At 34.6% G+C, this 18,803-nt stretch overlaps 1 protein-coding gene across 1 annotated transcript; it reads left to right on the top strand.

The window, feature by feature from the left end:
* The first annotated feature begins 11,007 nt into the window (after window positions 1–11,007).
* On the top strand, window positions 11,008–16,440 carry LOC145574205 (uncharacterized). The gene is made up of 9 exons (XM_081631949.1): window positions 11,008–11,143; window positions 12,003–12,460; window positions 12,599–12,814; window positions 12,858–13,269; window positions 13,342–13,962; window positions 14,061–14,668; window positions 14,744–15,722; window positions 15,824–16,192; window positions 16,352–16,440. The coding sequence occupies exons 1-9, from the start codon at window positions 11,008–11,010 to the stop codon at window positions 16,438–16,440; spliced, it is 3,888 nt and encodes a 1,295-aa protein (XP_081488075.1).
* Window positions 16,441–18,803: the final 2,363 nt, after the last annotated feature.

Raw genomic sequence — 18,803 nt, 5'->3', positions numbered from 1 at the left:
ATACAACAAACCAAGCACATCTCTCATTCTTGGATGGATACGCAGGTTACAATCAAATCCTCATGACAGAAGAAGACATGGAGAAAATAACTTTCATAACACCTTGGGGCACTTACTACTACACGGTGATGCCATTTGGGTTGAAAAACGCGGGTGCCACTTACCAATGAGCATCAACAACTTTACTCCATGACAGGATGCATAAGGAAGTTGAAGTCTATGTAGATGACATGATTGTGAAATCAAAGGATCGACTAGGGCATTTGGTACCTCTAAGAAAATTCTTTGAAAGGTTAAGAAAATATAACATGAAGTTGAACCCATCCAAGTGTGCTTTTGGAGTCACCTCAGGAAAGCTCTTGGGATATGTCATTAGCCCTAGAGGAATAGAGATAGACCCAACCAAGATCAAAGCAATCATGTAAATGCAACCGCCTAAAACCAAAAAGCAAATTCCGGGATTCATTGGCCGGTAACAATACATAAGTAGGTTCATATTTAAATTGACAACGATATGTTAATCAATATTCAAGAAGCTCAAAAAGAACATGCCGGTAATATAGGACGATGAATCCTTTGAGAAGATCAAAGCATATCTCGCTAAACCTCATGTATTAGCACCAGCACTCCCAAGATTCCCTCTTAGGTTGTACTTAACAGTCAACAAAGAGACAATGGAGGCTATGCTCGCACAAGTAGTAGAAGGAAAGGAGAATGCCATCTACTATCTAAGAAAAAAGATGCTCGAGTATGAAATACGCTACACACCACTTGAGAAATTGTGCCTCACATTGGTGTGGGCCAAAACCAAGTTAAGACATTACATGCTCGTTCATACAGTCATCATAGTGTCTCGAATGGATCCACTCAAGTATCTTTTTGAGAAATCTACACTAAATGGGAGAATATCAAGATGGGTAGTCAACTTAGCCCAATTTGATGTAAGGTTCATGCCTCAAAACGCTATTAAAGGATCCGTGGTTTCAGATTTCTTTCGGATTTTCCAATAGAAGATTCCACGCCTATACATGAGAATGATTTTCCAGACGAATACTTGATGGTCACAGAAGATGATACTTGGACTCTCTACGTCGACGGAGCCTCAAACTATGTGGTGTAGGAGTACTATTGGTTTCACCTAAAGAAGAACATGTTCCAATCTCCATAAAGCTAGATTTCGAAGTTACCAACAACGCTGCAGAATAGGAAGCATGCGTGGTAGGCCTCAATTATGTCACAAAGGGAGAATATCCACCCCATGCTGACAAAAGAGCAAAACGAGCCTTAAGACTTTTAGCTTCCCAATATGTACTCATTAACGAAAAGTTACACAAAAGGGTACCTAAAGGTCGAGCTCTTCTATGTGTTGGCAAAAAGAAAGCCCAAAGGGCTATGAGAATAGTTCACGAAGTGGTATGTGGAACACACGTAAATGGCAAAATGCTAGTAAAAAAGATAATGCGCGAATATTATTGGAATACCATGAAATTTTCTTTTTCTTTGGGTGTTTAGCTTAGGTTTAGCTTAGGAAGAAGTTTAATGGTTTGAGGATGTTTGCTTTTGGTTCTATGGAACCTGGGATCGTTGATGTTGTTATCAAACGATCACTTGTATGACGATTGGGATTTAATTGGATTATATGCCTTGTATGTTAACCTTTTTTATTTCTTCCTCTTTCTTTTGTTTTGTTTTCCCCCTTTTGTGTTACAAGCATAATTATTTCAATTTGAAATGATTTTTGATTTGTAATTTGCTCACTCTTTTGGATTTGTTTTCTTCTCTTGATGATGTGTCTTTGAATGCTTATCTTCCTAGTTGATGAGGGTTTACACGGTTTGAGAATGCTTTGGGTTGAATTAGACACATTGTAAGCTAAGGTAGCCCGGTTTAGAACTTTTGAGGACGTTTGAACCCCTAGTTCACGGGAAAGTGGTAAGATGGTGTTGCTCTCTATGGTGGATAGAATTCCCCTGGTTGGTATTTGCTATATTTCTTATCCCGTGTGAGCGTCATTTGTTCTAGCCTTCATCATTATTGTGAGCGGCATTTAGGATCCTTAACTATGCATATCTTAATCTTTGTGTTGGCGTCTATCTCCCAAGATCATGACCATATAACTTTAGAGGAGGAAGAGGGCATTTCTTCTCATTTTTCTTTGTTTTCTTTGTGTTTTGTTATAAATTTGGTTTTCATTTTTACATTCACCCACTTGCTAACCAATTTCAGCCTTATTTCCCTTTTCTTAACTTAGCCATATTACAAACCTATCGGCCTATGTTCTACCAACCCTTGTAGTTAGTAAATCATTGGCTTGTGAGGTTCGAGTTTGATAATGTTGAAATTGAGCAAGAAAGTTGTGTAATTTGATTCAAGTAAGGTTTTGAAAGATTATTCGTGAAAAGAGTATGAAAAAAGGTTTGGCAAGAAATTTGAAACTCATGAAAACCAAGCAAAAAAAAATAAATAAAAAAAAAGGTGAAAGTGAAAAAAAATATGAAAAAGATTGAAGTAATGTGGTGTGGTTAGTTTTGAAAGGTTGTAAGTTTGAAAATAGGTTCAATTCTTATGATGTTTTAGAGAGATGGCCACTCTTATGCTTCACTTAGGAATTGTCACCAAAATTTTCAAATTGTTTCCCAACCTTAACCCCTTGCCATGACATTACAACCCCACTTAAGACCCTTGGATTCTAGAGGGGCGTGGTCAAAGAACGGTGGAGGGAGAAAGATTTCAACCCTATGGAGAGAGTATGCATAGTTGAGATGTCGGGATGACCTTATGATTCCACATAAAATTTCTTTTTCCGGTTCCCTCGAGGAATCATGAGGAGCTAGCTAGGGGATGAATTGAAGCTAATGGAGAGAACGCGGACCGTTTAGGGTGGGGCTAGGGCGGAGAATGAAATCATTAGTTCTCTATTCTTAGCTTAGGTTTGTCTTTTTCAACCTTGAGCATCTTGGAACGTGTTTCCCTCTTTAAATTGAGAAAGATAAGTATTCTTTGGTGCATTTGTTTGCGTGTGAGTCCAAATGGAGCATTTCATTACCTTCAGGCTTGATTGGTTTTGCTAAAACCTTTTCATGTTATGTTTGTTGTGTTTGTCTTTTTGTTTCAGTTTTCCTTGCTTGAGGTTAAGCAAGAGGCAAGTGTGGGGGATTTTGATGAGTGGCATTTATGCCACTCTTTTATATTTTTTCTCTAAGGATTCTCCCCTCATTTGCACTTGTTTGGCCCTTTTTCTAAGCATATTTACCTAGTTTTTTTTCCTCCTTTCCTTTCTCCTTTATCTTCCCTTTTCTTAGTCTTCTCACCTTCTCTCTATTTTGATTTCCATGCTTTTGTTTTGTAGGTATTTTGTGCCAAAAGAAAAGAGGATTTCAAGGAGCCAAGCAAACTGTTCTCCGCGGGATGCTGTGCTGCTGCTGTGCGGGCGCGCGCCCTTGGCTGTGCGGGCGCGCAGCCCTATCAGAACCCGCGCAGCCAAGATGAAGAAACATAGCAAAACTAGAGGGTTTGCGTGACCTATTGTGCGGCTGAAGAAACAGAGCAAAACCAGAAAGTTAAGCTTGGGGGAATTTGATGCGTGTCATTTACGGCACTCATTTGGCTTCTTTTAGGATGATTTTCATGCTTTTTTATAGCTCTTTTCCTTAGTTTTGTTCTTTATTCCTTTAGTTTGTGCTTTCCTTAGTTAGTTTTCTTTCTTTGTGCATTTCTTTGTTTATTTGTTCTTTTTGCCTTTTATTTGCTTGTTTTTGTTTGTTTTCAGGTTATGATCGTGTTTCCAAGGATTCCCTAGCCTTCCTCTCATATTTCTCATCGATTTTGATGCCTCATTTTCGTCTTTTGGAGCTTAAAGTTTGAAGGAATGCAAGGAGAAAGTTAAGAGATCGGTGTACGCGTGCGATGGGGGCATTATCTTTGCCATGAACCTACCAAAATATCCATTCCAAGTCTGCCTACCTTAGTGTTCATCATCATCACCATGACGAGCGCACGAGGATGAGCTAGGACGAAGAAAGAGAGGAAGTGCCCTGCTGCCAGGTGCGGGCGCGCACGCAGGTGGTACGGCCGCGCACAAAGGTGGTGCGGGCGCGCCATGTGCGAGTGCGAGCGCACCTCCTCTTGCCCCTAATCCGTACCAATTTTCCCGCGGCCGCGCCTCTTCCTTGATGCGACCGTGCCTTCCGGGGTTTCTTTTGGACGATCTAACTAACTCTTCTTTTGTAGCTTTCCTATATATAGCTTTTCCTTCTATTTTAGGGAGAGAATGATTAGAATAGAACTAGAATTAGTATAGGTTGGATTTTTAGAGAGAGAAACTCTAGGTTTTTAGAGAGAGAATTTCATTGTGGATTGTTGATTATTGAAGCTTTCACCATTTCCTTTAATCTTTGATCAAGTTTGTAAGATTTCCTTTTCTTTAATTCAATCTTTAGTTTAATTTCAATTGATTTGTTGAATGTTCAAGTTTAAATGAGGTTTGATTGATTTGTGTTTGTTTTTAGCTTGTTTGATTTTATCATGATGAATTTGTTGATTAGTGTTGTTTTGATCTTAATTTCAATCGCTAGTGAGTAGATTGCTTGCTAGGGTAATGGCGGCCCCGGCTTAAGGTAATGGTGAAGCATGTATGAGTAATGGATTAAAGTTAATTGGGGAAAATTGAGGGAGTTGACTATGTGATTAAATTGGTTGATGATCATGTGCATGTGTGTGATTAATTAAAGAGTAGCTAACTTTGATTGTTGCACTAGATTGCATTGTAAGTTCTCATTAATACGGTCCATTGATTTGTGGCTTGCATTTAACAATTGAGGTATCTTGTGACGTTCCTAGTTAGAGTTTATCGTAGTTGACGGTAGTTGGACCTCTAGGAAATAGCTTGATATGCTCTTTTGGTTGCATGATTGGTCTTCCCCCACATTGCTTGACTTAGTCACTTTGACCTCCCAATTAGTTGAATCTGTTACGATTGCATGTGGATCCTAGCTCTAGCGTTTTACATACTTGATTTCAATTCGTTGTTTGGTCATCCTTGTCCTAGTTTACATACCTACACCCTATCATTTCGGAGTAGCTTGATTTAGGCCCACCGTTCCTTAGTGGTTCGACCCTCAACTTGCCATTATACTTGTGGAAGGGTGTGTTGAGAGATTACAAATGTTGTTTGGCCTTGGGTAGGGGTTAGTTTCAACGACCTAAACTCGACCCTTGTCATTGAACAAAGCCAATTGAATCAAAAGAAAGTCAAACACATTCAAATAAAGGTTTTTTAATCAAATAAAAGTCCAACATATTTAAACAAAGGTTTTTGAATCGAATGAAAGTCAAATGACTTAAACAAAGCTAATTAATTTAAATGAATTTCAAACACATTCAAACAAAACTTTTTGCATCAAATAAAAGTCAACCACATTCAAATAAAGCTTTTTTATCGAATGAAAGTCAACACATTCAAACTAAGCTTTTTAGAGTCAAATGAAAGTCAAATACATTCAAACAAAGTTTTTTTAATCGAATGAAAGTCAAATGCATTCAACAAAGCTAATTGAATAAAAAGAAAGTTAAACACATTCAAACAAAGCTTTTTGAATAAAATGAGAAGTCAAACACATTCAAACAAAGCTTTTTGAATCGAATGAAAGTCAAATTAATTAACCGAAGCTAATAAATTAAATGAATTTCAAACACATTCAAACAAAACTTTTTGAATCAAATGAAAGTAAAACACATTCAAACAAAGGTTTTTAAATTGAATGAAACTCAAACACATTCAAACAAAGCTTTTTGAATCGAATGAAAAACAAATGCATTCAAAGAAGCTAATTGAATCAAATGAAAGTCAAACACATTCAAACTAAGCTTTTTGAATCAAATGAAAGTCAAACACATTCAAACAAAGCTTTTTTAATCGAATGAAAGTCAAGTGCATTGAGTAAATCCAATAGAATCTAGTGAATGTCCAACACATTCAAACAAAGGTTTTTTAATAAAATAAAAGTCTAACACATTTAAACCCGTCTTTTTTAATCGAATGAAAGTCAAATGCATTCAATGAAGGTAATTGAATCAAATTAAAATCAAACACATTTAAACGAAGCTTATTGAATCAAATGAAAGTTAATTACATTTAAACAAAGACTTTTGAATTGAATGAAACTAAAAAACATTCAATGAAGCTAATTGAATCAAATGAAAGTCAAACAGATTCATACAAAGCTTTTTGAATCAAATTAAAGTCAAACACATTTAAACATAGATTTTTGAATCAAATGAAAGTTAAACCTTTTCAAACAAAGCTTTTTTAATCAAATGAAAGTCAAACACATTTAGAAAACAATTTTTGAATCAAATGAAAGTCAAATGCATTAAACGAAACTAATTAAATTAAATGAAATTCAAATACATTAAAAAAAAACTTTTTGCATCAAATGAAAGTAAAACACATTCAAACAAAGCTTTTTAAATTAAATGAAAGTCAAACACATTCAAACAAAGCTTTTTGAATCGAATGAAAGTCGAACACATTAAAACTAAGCTTTTTGAAACAAATGAAAGTCAAACGCATTTAAACAAAGCTTTTCTAATCGAATGAAAGTCAAATGCAATTAATAAAGCCAATTGAATCTAATGAATGTCCAACACATTCAAACAATGGTTTTTTAATTAAATGAAAGTGAAACCCATTTTAACAAATCTTTTTTAATCGAATAAAAGTCAAATGCATTCAATGAAGGTAATTGAATCAAATTAAAGTCAAACACATTTAAACGAAGCTTTTTGAATCAAATGAAAGGTAATTACATTTAAACAAAGCCTTTTGAATTGAATGAAACTTAAATGCATTCAATGAAGCTAATTGAATCAAATGAAAGTCAAACAGATTCAAACAAATCTTTTTAAATCAAATTAATGTCAAACACATTTAAACAAAGCTTTTTAAATCAAATGTAAGTTAAACATTTTCAAACAACGCTTTTTAAATCAAATGAAAATCTGTAGACACCCATTTGTGTCTCCCCAAAACAAGACCCAGTGATGAGTACCTTTCACGTCAAATCATAATCGAAGGAAGTGAAAGTGTGGAAAGTTTGGTGTTGCGGATAGTTTTAATTTCTTTTCTCTTCTCTCTGTTTTTGAAAACTTATTTTTAAGAAAACAACCAATCCAGTTTGGTTGGTCCATGATATAGGTCCAATAGTAATGTAGTTGGATGGGGCTTGACAAGAGCTTTCCAACGATATATTATAAGCCTAATTCCGATGAATATTGAGGAAGTTATGGCCAATTTACTAAAGGCAAAATTGGCCTCAACACTCAGAACTTTGGCTTGGGTGCACTCAGCACCCCGAACTAAGAAAAATAGCCAAAACACCATGAAGTTTTAGCATGGGTGCACTTAGCACCATACAAGAAATTTTCCGGCCACAATTGGCCGGATTCCGGCGACTTTTTTTTTTAATAAAAAATGTCTTTTTTAATAAAAAATGTTTTTTGTATAAAAAATGTTATTTTTCTTATTATTATTATTATTATTATTATTATTATTATTATTATTATTATTATTATTATTATTATTATTATTATTATTATTATTATTATTATTATTATTATTATTATTATTATTTTTACGAAAATACCTCGATTTGCGTGTTGTTATTTTTTTGACGGAAATTGTGCAGGTAAAGTTTCGGGGTCATTTTTTCCCTTAATGGTTCCAAATTTAGCTCAGATTTTGCAAAAAAAAAACGAAAATACCTCGTTTTGCGTGTCGAGAAATATCTAAGTAGCTAAGACACGCAAATCGAGATATTTTTTGACACGTAAAACGAGGTATTTCCATTATTTTTTTGCGAATCAGAGCTTAATTTGGATTCATTAAGGGTAAAAATGACCCCCGAAACCTTACCTGAACAATTTCCGTCACAAAAAAAAAACAATACGAAAATCGAGATATTCCTCGACACGCAAAACGAGGTATTTCCATTACTTTTTTGTAAATTCCGAGCTTAATTTGGACCCATTAAGGGTAAAAATGATCCCCGAAACCTTACCCGAATAATTTTCGTAAAAAAATAAATAACAACACGCAAATCGAGGTATTTTTGTAATAATAATAATAATAACAATAAAAATATTAAATAATAATAATAATGATGATGATAATAATAATAATAATAATAATAATAATAATAATAATAATAATAATAATAATAATAATAATAATAATAATAATAATAATAATAATAATAATAATAATAATAATAATAATAATAATAATAATAATAATAATAATAATAATAATAATAATAATTATAATAATAATAATAATAATAATAATAAAAACATATTTTTATTATAAAAAAAAAAGTCGCCGGAATCCGGCCACTTTTGGCCGGAAAATTTCTTGTATGGTGCTAAGTGCACCCATGCCAATACTTCAGGGTGTTTTGGCTATTTTTCTTAGTTCAAGGTGCTAAGTGCACCCAAGCCAAAGTTCAGAGTGTTGAGGCCAATTTTGCCTTTACTAAATTGGGCCCGGTTTGAGCCTTATATGCGGCCCAATGATCTACGGGAGGGCATGATATGGATTTATCATTCCTAATGCAATTAGAAATGGTTTTAGTCTTCTAGATTCTTTTAGAAGGTTCTTTTCATTCCTAATTCAATTAGCATTGATAAATTGACTTTTGTTAACTTTTTAGAGTTTTAATTTAGATCATAGAGAATTTTTGAGGAAAAATACGATTTTATCCTCCTGTACGGCAATTTTTATCTGATTTTAAGAAAACGCGTGATTTTCTGAATCAGCGCCAAACGCCAGCTGTAGCGCCTGGCGCTACGCTTGGCGCCTGACGCTAATGTTGGCGCCTAGCGCCAATAGCCAGCGTTGGCGCTGGTTCAATTTTTTATGCTCCAGAATTCTATTTTGATATTTTATCTTTTTGGCTGATTTTCTTTATGAATAACGTTGTAAAAACTCCATTTTGGATCATCAGTTTTCATCTACAATCTATCAATTCTCTCTCTCTCTCTTTCTAAACTAGCTTTTTACATATAAAAATTCCGCATTCATTAAATCTAGATACACCTTACCATATTCGAAGTTGCCTTCGCCCTAGACGTGAAAGGTTTAATTTCTGAGGGTTTGGTCCCAAATCTCTCTTTCAATTATTTAATTTAATTGTCTTGTTTATTATTTTCCTTGAATTTACAAACGTGTGTATTTTGTTATTGGAAAGAGGTACGAGGCATCAAATTAAGTAGTTTAATGGTTTTTATTGATATTATGATATAGTGTTCATGCTTAGATTGTTATTATGATTCCTAGTATCATGTCTAGAGTAAATTTAATACTGAGTATGATTGTTATGATGCCTTTTATGTTCTTCCTAATATTTATGATTGTTAGTATCATCTTAGGGTTAAAGATTTGATTTTTATTGTTAGTGACATGCTAGGGTTTGTTATTAATCTTGTTAGTATCATGCCTAGGATCTTGCTATTATTATGCTTTAACATGATTATTATGATTATGATTATTATGATTATTATTATGATGATTATGGTTATTATTTTTATGATTATTTACTATTATTTTGATGATTATTATTATGTTGCTTGATATATATATTATTATTTATTGCTTGATCACACCTTTTTATGCATGTTTAAAGGGAATCTATGCTTGTAATCACGCTTAATAAGATATTTAATAATCTTGTTTAGGGTTAATGTGATTATAATTCAAGTGATCGCCAATAATAGATTTATTTGTGCATTAAATTCAACCAACATAGCTAAACAGGTTTAGGGTTAATCCTATTGATTGTATGTTAGTCAGAAATCGCACATGAATACGATCAGAATAAAGTATAGGCCTATTTTAAGGGCAGGTTCAATCTCTTTTAGGTTGGATTTGTACCTTCATCCCCGATCCCTATTTGGTTCAAGACCTTATGGAGTTGACGATCTCTTGGATCGTTAAGGAGTGTAACCTTCACCCTATGAACGGTTTACAAGTTCCTAAAACTTGTTGGCGACTCTTTTGCTCTATCTTCTTTCCCTTTGGACGCCACCATACTTTAGTGTATGATCACAGTGGGGTTCAAGCTAGGGGATTAACGCTTGAAATATTCCCTACAGTTATTTAAAATCAAACACATTTAAAAAACGATTTTTGAATCAAATGAAAATCAAATGTATTAAACGAAGCTAATTAAATCAAATGAAATTCAAACACATTAAATAAAAACATTTTGCATCAAATGAAAGAAAACACATTCAAACAAAGATTTTTAAATTGAATGAAAGTCAAACACATTCAAACTAAGCTTTTAGAATCAAATGAAAGTCAAACACATTCAAACAAAGATTTTTTAATCGAATAAAAGTCAAATACATTCAATAAAGCCAATTGAATCTAATGAATGTCCAACACATTCAAACAAAGGTTTTTTAATCAAATGAAAGTCAAACACGTTTAAACAAATCTTTTTTAATCGAATGAAAGTCATATGCATTCAATGAAGGTAATTGAATCAAATTAAAGTCAAACACATTTAAACGAAGCTTTTTGAATCAAATGAAAGTTAATTACACTTAAACAAAGCTTTTTGAATTGAATGAAACTCAAATGCATTCAATGAAGCTAATTGAATCAAATGAAAGTATTTTGAAATTTTGGAAAATAATGATGTCACAAAAGTATATTGAAGTGATATTACTTAAAAAGAACATCACCCTAGAGTGAGAAAGTCTCAAGAACTAGAGAGAGAAAGTTGAAAAATCGATTGAAACCGACAAATTTGATCTTCCATTTTTAGCCCGATTTCAATGGCAAAGAGGAAGAAGGGAAAAGGAAGCAAGAGTTCAGGATCTAAATCGAAGAAAAAGCAGAAAGCAAGGCAGAATTCTTGACCCAAAACAAGGAACTATACGAAGAGGAAAGAACAGAGCATTGCTTCTGAGGACGTTTCCTTTGAGAGTTGGCTTGATGGAGTAATGGAGAATCCTAGACCTATGAAGGAGGCAGTTGAGGAGGACTATGGTGAGCATAAGCAGGACTTTAACAATTGGCTTCAGGTAGTTCGTTCTTCTTCATCCGCCATTAATGATGAGCTTCGTACTGCTACTTGTTGTGATAGTTGTTTCGGGTGTTTTTTGGATTTCCTGGGATACTAGTCACGCTCTTCAGGCAACGAAACGGTCCAACCTGCAAAACAACGAATATTCCGATCAACGGAATATTCGCCTCCGACGATCAAGTCAGTGATCAGAACGGAAAAGGCTAGAGAGAGAAAGTAGAGAGAAGGTGGAGCTATTTAATGCTCTGTTGTTTTTAAATGTCTTAATCCCCCCCTATCATGGATGATTGGGGTATTTATAGGGGTGGGACTCGTGCCCCTCTCTAGGGTTTATACCCTAGATTTGCGTGACGTGATTGGCTGCTCAATCAGTGAATGCCACGTGCTACTCTGGGGGCGCCGCTTTGCGGCTTTCATTGGTATCTCTCGGGATTTGGGCCCTGACGTTGTTAGGGTTTTCTGGCATGTTGATTATTAAGGGAACAAATGCCCTTAACACATGGCATCTTCTCATGACGACACGTGTCACCCTCTGACTGGGCCACGTGTCGCGACGAGACTAGCCTGAGTCCTTAAGGGCTCTGAGTTACGTGGCATCTTCCCGTGGTGACACGTGTCACCCTATAACTGGGTCACGTGTCACTATGGGATTTGTCCACGTGTACGGGGTATTTTTACCCACAACAATAGTGTATTAAATTTTGATAATCCAACTCCTATTTTGATGCTTGAGAAATCTAGGAGTAATATGAATGCATTTTCCCCAATTTCGAAGAACCCCGATTTGAATTCCTCTGGTTTTCAATCCCCTAACTCTAATTATGTAGCTCGATTAAATTGGAGGGAGAGCTTGTTTCAAGGGACTAGGGATGAGGGTGTAGACCTTTCTGAGGGGAGAAATGTTTCTGTAAGGGATAGTCGTCAATTTGGAGGATGTGCAACAAGAGATTGATTTCTGGAATTCTGCAATTGTTTGCCATGTGATTGGAATCAAACCACCATTGCCTATTATCAATGGGTTTGTTACAAGAATATGGGGTAAATTTGGTGTAGACAAGGTTTCTTTAATGGCAAATGGGATTTTCCTTGTTCGATTCAGAACTGTTGATGCAAGGGATAGAGTGTTGGGTTCAGGACCTGTTTGGTTTGTTAACAAGCGTGTAATAATGAAAAAATGGGTGGCGGGAATGGACCTTGCTGATGAACCAGTGGATTTGGTCCCTATTTGGGTGAGGATGCCTGGTTTGAACCTGAAGTATTGGGGACAAAAGGCTCTAATGAAGCTGGCTTCAATGATTGGAAAGCCTATTAAGACTGATAAGGAAACTGCAACAAAGGAAAGACTGGAGTATGCTCGAATTATGGTGGAGGTTAAGTTCAATGCTGAGTTACCAAAACTCAATTAGTTCCTAGATGAGCTTGGTAACACAGTCAAGCAGGAAGTGAAATATGAATGGAAGCCTAGGGTGTGTAGGGTGTTTGGTGGAATTGGACATGATGATGCTCAGTGTCCTAATCATAAAGTCCAAGCTAGGAAATTGGAGGGGCTGCAAGCTGAGAAAAACAAAAAGTTGAATAAACAAAAGAAAAAGCCACAAAGAGTCTGGAAGCCAATTCAAAAATCTGATTCTCAGAATAAGAATGCTGGGAGTAGGACAAATATCTTGAATGATGAATTGCAGGATGATTATGCTTGTCAAGTGCCTCAACTAGTGCAACAAGGGGTAATTTTAATCAGTATCAGTGGTAACAGATTCAGTGTTTTAGAAGAGGGAGAACGTTCTCACTCTTGCCATGGATAAGATTGGTTTTTGGCATATAAGAGGTCTAAATAAAGCCAGCAAGCTCTGTGATGTTCTTTGGTTTATTAGACATCATGGAGAGGGTTTATTTGGACTTCTTGAAACAAAGGTGAAGGTTAGGAAGTTTGGTGATGTTTTTAGTAGGCTTGGTAATGACTGGTTTGTATGTGCCAACTACCCTTACTATAAAGGGGGTAGAATTTGGGTGGTTTGGTTATCTCAGTTCTTTGATGTGATTGTGGTGAGATGTGAAGTTCAGTTGATTCATGTTTCTATAACTCACAAAGCTACTTGTTTGAGTTTTGATTGCACTATGGTTTATGGTCTGAATACTGCTGGTGCTAGAACTCAGCTTTGGGAACAGATTGTTGAGCTCAGTAATCAGATTACAGGCCCTTGAATTTTGCAAGGTGACTTTAACAGTGTGCTGAATTTAAGTGACATAATAGGGAGCAATGTGTCCTTAGCTGAGGTTGAGCCTTTTAGATCTTGTCTAAGGCATGCCGGTCTCACTGATTGGGCAACAGGAGGAATGTTTTATACTTGGAATAATAAACAGGAAGGCAAGGATAGAGTTTGCTCAAAGATTGACAGAGTTATTGTCAATAATGAGTGGATGCTGAAATTTGCTGATATGCAAGCTACTTTTTTCCCTGAGGGGTTAATGGATCATAGTCCTTGTGTGATCAATCTGTTCGATTATGGTAATTTTACTAAAAAACCTTTTAGGTTTGTGAACATCCGGGTGGATTCCCCTGACTTTCTACCTTGGGTTAAGGATGCTTGGTGTAAAATGGTCTCTAGCACTCCTATGTTCCAATGTGTGAGGAAACTGAAAGAGGTGAAGCAGTTTCTAAAAGCAACTAAGATGGGTAGATTCTCTTGTGTGGAGGTTGATGATGCCATTGCTGAGAAACATCTTGAAGAAATCCAGATTAAGTTGCAAAGTGATCCTGGTAATGATGAGTTAATCAGTCAAGAAAGAGTGGCTAGGATTCAGTTTGCTAAAACTCATACTGATAGATTTAACTTCTTAAATCAAAAAGCTAAAGTTCACTGGCTCAAGGATGGTGATTTGAACACAGCTTTCTTCCATGCTTGATCAGAAAGAGAAGACTTCAGAACAGTATTTACTCTATTGTAACTGAGGAGGGTGTGTTTATTTCAGATCCAGAGAAGGTGTGTGATGCTTTTCTGCAGTATTATCAAGGTTTACTTGGTACTGAGACTCATATGAATGGCAATATCCATCATGGAGTTATTTCTGAAGGGAAAGTGCTTTCTGAAGACCAGGGCATCAATATTTGCAGGGATTTTTGTGAGCAAGATGTTAAGAGAGCTCTGTGGAGAATTGAGGATGACAAAGCTCCTGGGCCTGATGGTTTTTCCAGTAAGTTTTTCAAGGCTACCTGGAGCTTGATTGGTTCTGATATCACTAAGGCTGTTCTGGACTTTTTTAGTTCAGGTAAGCTTCTTAAGCAAATTAATGCTACCACTCTTACTTTGATCCCTAAAGTTGATCATGCTAATAAGGTCACTCAATTTAGACCAATTGCTTGCTGTAATGTGATCTACAAGATCATTTCTAAAATGATTTGTGAAAGATTGAAGGAAGTTTTACCTGAGTTGATTGATGGTTGTCAAGGAGCTTTTGTGTCTGGGAGATCTATCTTGGATAACATTCTGATTTGTCGGGATATGCTGAAAGCTTATAGTAATAAGAGGAAGCCTCCCAGATGTACTATAAAGGTTGATCTAAGGAAAGCTTATGATTCTGTTAGTTGGAGATTTATTCATGAGATGCTGAGTGCCCTTAATTTTCCCACCAAGTTCATCTCCTTGATCATGTAGTGTGTGACCACTCCTTCCTTCTCTTTGTTACTCAATGGTGGTTCATATGGTTTTTTCAAAGGGAAAAAGGGTGTGAGGCAGGGTGATCCTTTGTCCCCTCTCTTGTTTTTCATTGTGATGGAGTACCTAACCAGGCTGCTCAGGAAAGTTGGTAAGAAGAGAGATTTCAAATTTCATCAGAGATGTGCTCCTTTGGCTCTCAATAATTTGATCTTTGCTGATGATCTGATGCTCTTTTCTTATGGCAACTTTGTTTCTGTAAAACTTCTTATCAGAGCTTTAAAAACCTTTGAGGCAAGATCAGGGCATCAAGCAAACCTTGACAAAACAACAATTTACTTTGGGAATGTTCAACAGCAGGTTCAGGACAATATTTTGATGAATTCTGGTTTTGTTACTGGGGATATGCCTTTTAGGTATCTTGGTATCCCTCTAAATGCCAAATATCTAATAGTGAGTGATTATGATAGACTCATTGATAAATTATTGATGAGATTGCAATGCTGGAGTAGTAGAAATCTGTCCTATACTGCTAGAGTTACCCTTATTAACTCTGTTCTTATGAGTTTGCATACTTATTGGGCTCAGTGTGTTCTTCTGCCTAAGAGAGTGGTGGATAGAATCACTCAGCTTTGTAGAGCCTTCCTTTGGAGTGGTAATGTTGTGTTGTCTAAATCCCCTCCAATTGCCTGGGATTGGGTTTGCAGACACAAGAAGTTTGGTGGTTTAGGTATAAGACATTGCAGAAACTTGAACAAAGCTGCCCTGGGAAGCTATGTCTGGAAAATTGCAAAAAAATCTGATTCACTATGGGTTAGATGGGTTCATGCTGTCTATATCAAAGATGAGGATTGGTGGGGTTATAAACCAAAGAAAGATGCTGGTTGGGCCTGGAAGCTGTTATGTAAGGTTAAAGATGATCTTAGACAGGGGTTTGAGACTGAGGACTGGTTAAATAAAAAATACAGAATCAAAGATGGTTACAAGTGACTTCAGGGTAATATGGAAAAAGTAAATTGGTATGGCTGGGTCTGGATCACTTTAACATCCCCAAGCATACCTTTATTAACTGGCTCTCAGCTTTAGACAGGCTCAGAACTAGAGACAAACTTGCTCAGTTTGGGGTTTGTGACTCTAGTGACTGCCTTCTATGTGGAGAGGATGCTGAGACCAGTAATCACTTGTTCTTTGCTTGCAGCTATAGTGCAAATGTTATTGATGATGTTGCTCACTGGCTTGGAATTCATAATTCCCTTCTGCATTCTCTTAATAATTGGAAGAACTGGAAACAAAGAGGCAAAAACTGTATTCCGCAGAAAGTGGCTCTGGCTTGCTTGTCTGCAGTTGTGTACAATATTTGGATGGCTAGGAATCATGCTCTTTGGTATAAAGTTGTTCTAAGGCCAGATTTACTATCAAAAGGGGTAAAGAGGGAAGTTGTGACTAGATGTTAGCAGATGATCAATCATACATGGAAGGTTGAAGATTGTAAATGGTTGCAGCACCTCAAATCCTGCATTTAACTGTTTTTTGTTGCCTTTGTTGTTGTCTTTTGCTGTTTAGCCTAGTTGTATGGGGTTTGGGGTGTAGTTTTCCCTACTTTTGCAGGTCTGGTTTTCCCTGAGCTTGTCTTAGAAGGTACCAGGGATCTCTCTGACCTGGTTTTGGGTTTTGTTCATGCTTTAAACCCTTCCTAGAAGGTGGTAAGGCTGAACTTAAAATCATGGTGGTTGTTTGCCTTAGTTGTTTAAGTCTTGTGTAGTTTGGGATCTTGTTTTTCAGGAGTGTACTTTATTCCTTTGTACAGTTTTTTTATAAATATACTTTTCTTACCTTTCAAAAAAAAAAAAAAAAAAAAGAATCAAATGAAAGTCAAACAAGATCAAACAAAGCCTTTTGAATCAAATTAAAGTCAAACACATTTAAACAAAGTTTTTTGAATCAAATGAAAGTTAAACATTTTCAAACAAAGCTTTTTAAATCAAATGTATGTCAAATACATTCAAACAATGGTAATTGAATCAAATGGAATTCAAACTCATTTAAACAAAGATTTTAGAAATAAATGAAAGTCGAACACATTCAAATAAAGCTTTTTTAATCGATTAAAAGTTAAATGCATTAACGAAGCTAATTAATAAAATGAAAGTAAAACACATTCAAACAATGCTTTTGAATCAAATAAAAGTCAATCACATTCAAACAAAGCATTCTAAATCAAGTAAAAGTCGATTATATTTAAGCAAACTTTTTGAATCGAATGAAAGTAAAGTGCATTTAACGAAGCTAATTGAATGAAATGAAAATCAAACACATTCATACAATGATATTTGGATCAAATAAAAGTCTAACACATTCAAACAAAGCTTTTTAAATCAAATGAAAGTCAAACACATTCAAACAAAGCTTTTTGAATCGAATGAAAGTTAAATGCATTAAACGAAGCTAATTAAATCAAATGAATTTTAAACATAATCAAACAAAACTTTTTGCATCAAATGAAAGTCAAACACATTCAAATAAAACTTCTTGAATCGAATAAAATTCAAATGCATTCAGTAAAGCCAATTGAATAAAATCAAAGTCTAAACATTCAAACGAATTTTTTTGAATCAAATGAAAGTCAAACAAATTGAAACAATGTTTTTTAAATTGAATGAAAGTCAAATGTATTAAACGAAGTTAATTAAATCAAATGATATTCAAACACAATAAAAAAAACTTATTTGCATCAATTGAAAGTCAAACACATTCAAACAAAGCTTTTTTAATAGAATGAAAGTTAAATACTTTCAAACAAAGCTTTTTTAATCGAATGAAAAACAAATGCGTTCAAAGAAGCTAATTTAATCTAATGAAAGTCAAACACATTGAAATAAATCTTTTTGAATCAAATAAAAGGTAAATACATTGAAACAAAGCTTTTTGAATCGAATGAAAGTCAAACGCATTCAACAAGCTAATTATATCAAATGAAAGTCAAACACATTCACACGAAGCTTTTTTAGAAAATAAAATTCAATTACATTCAAACAAAGATTTTTGAATCGAATGAAAGTCAAATGCATTCAATGAAGATAATGGAATCAAATTAAAGTCAAACACATTTAAACGAACTTTTTGAATCAAATGAAAGTTAATTAAATTTAAACAAAGCTTTTTGAATTGAATGAAACCCAAATGCATTCAATGAAGCTAATTGAATCAAATGAAAGAAAAATGGATTCAAACAAAGATTTTTGAACAAATTAAAGGTAAAAGCATTTAAACAAAGCTTTTTGAATCAGATGAAAGTCAAACATTTTCAAACAAAGCTTTTTGAATCAAATGTAAGTCAAACACATTCAAACAATGGTAATTGAATCAAATGAAATTCAAACACATTCAAACAAAGCTTTTTGAAATAAATGAAAGTCGAACACATTCAAATAAAGCTTTTTTAATCGAATGAAAGTTAAATGCATTAACGAAGCTAATTAATGAAATGAAAGTAAAACACATTCAAACAAATTAAAGGTCAAGAATCAAATAAAAGTCAAACACATTCAAACAAAGCATTCTAAATCAAATGAAAGTCGACTATATTTAAACAAAGCTTTTTGAATCAAATGAAAGTAAATTGCAATTAACGAAGCTAATTGAATGAAATGAAAATCAAACACATTCATACAATGTTATTTGAATCAAATAAAAGTTAAACACATTCAAACAAAGCTTTTTAAATTAAATGGAAGTCAAACACACTTAAACAAAGCTTTTTTAATGAAAGTCAAACACATCCAAACAAAGGTTTTTGAATCAAATTAAAGTCAAACACATTTAAACAAAGATTTTTGAATGAATGTATGTCAAATGAATTAAACAAAGCTGATTAAGATAAATGAATTTCAAACACATTCAAACAAAAAATTTTGCATCAAATGAAAGTAAAACACATTCAAACAAAGCTTTTTCAATCGAAGAAAGTCAACACATTCAAACAAAGCTTTTTGAATCAAATGAAAGTAAAACACATTAAAAGAAATCTTTTTAAATCGAATGAAAGTCAAATGCATTCAAC

Source organism: Chenopodium album, chromosome 2 (genome assembly GCF_948465745.1).
Source record: "Chenopodium album chromosome 2, dcCheAlbu1.1, whole genome shotgun sequence".
Taxonomy (NCBI): domain Eukaryota; kingdom Viridiplantae; phylum Streptophyta; class Magnoliopsida; order Caryophyllales; family Amaranthaceae; genus Chenopodium; species Chenopodium album.
This window is presented reverse-complemented; position numbering and strand designations above follow the sequence as displayed.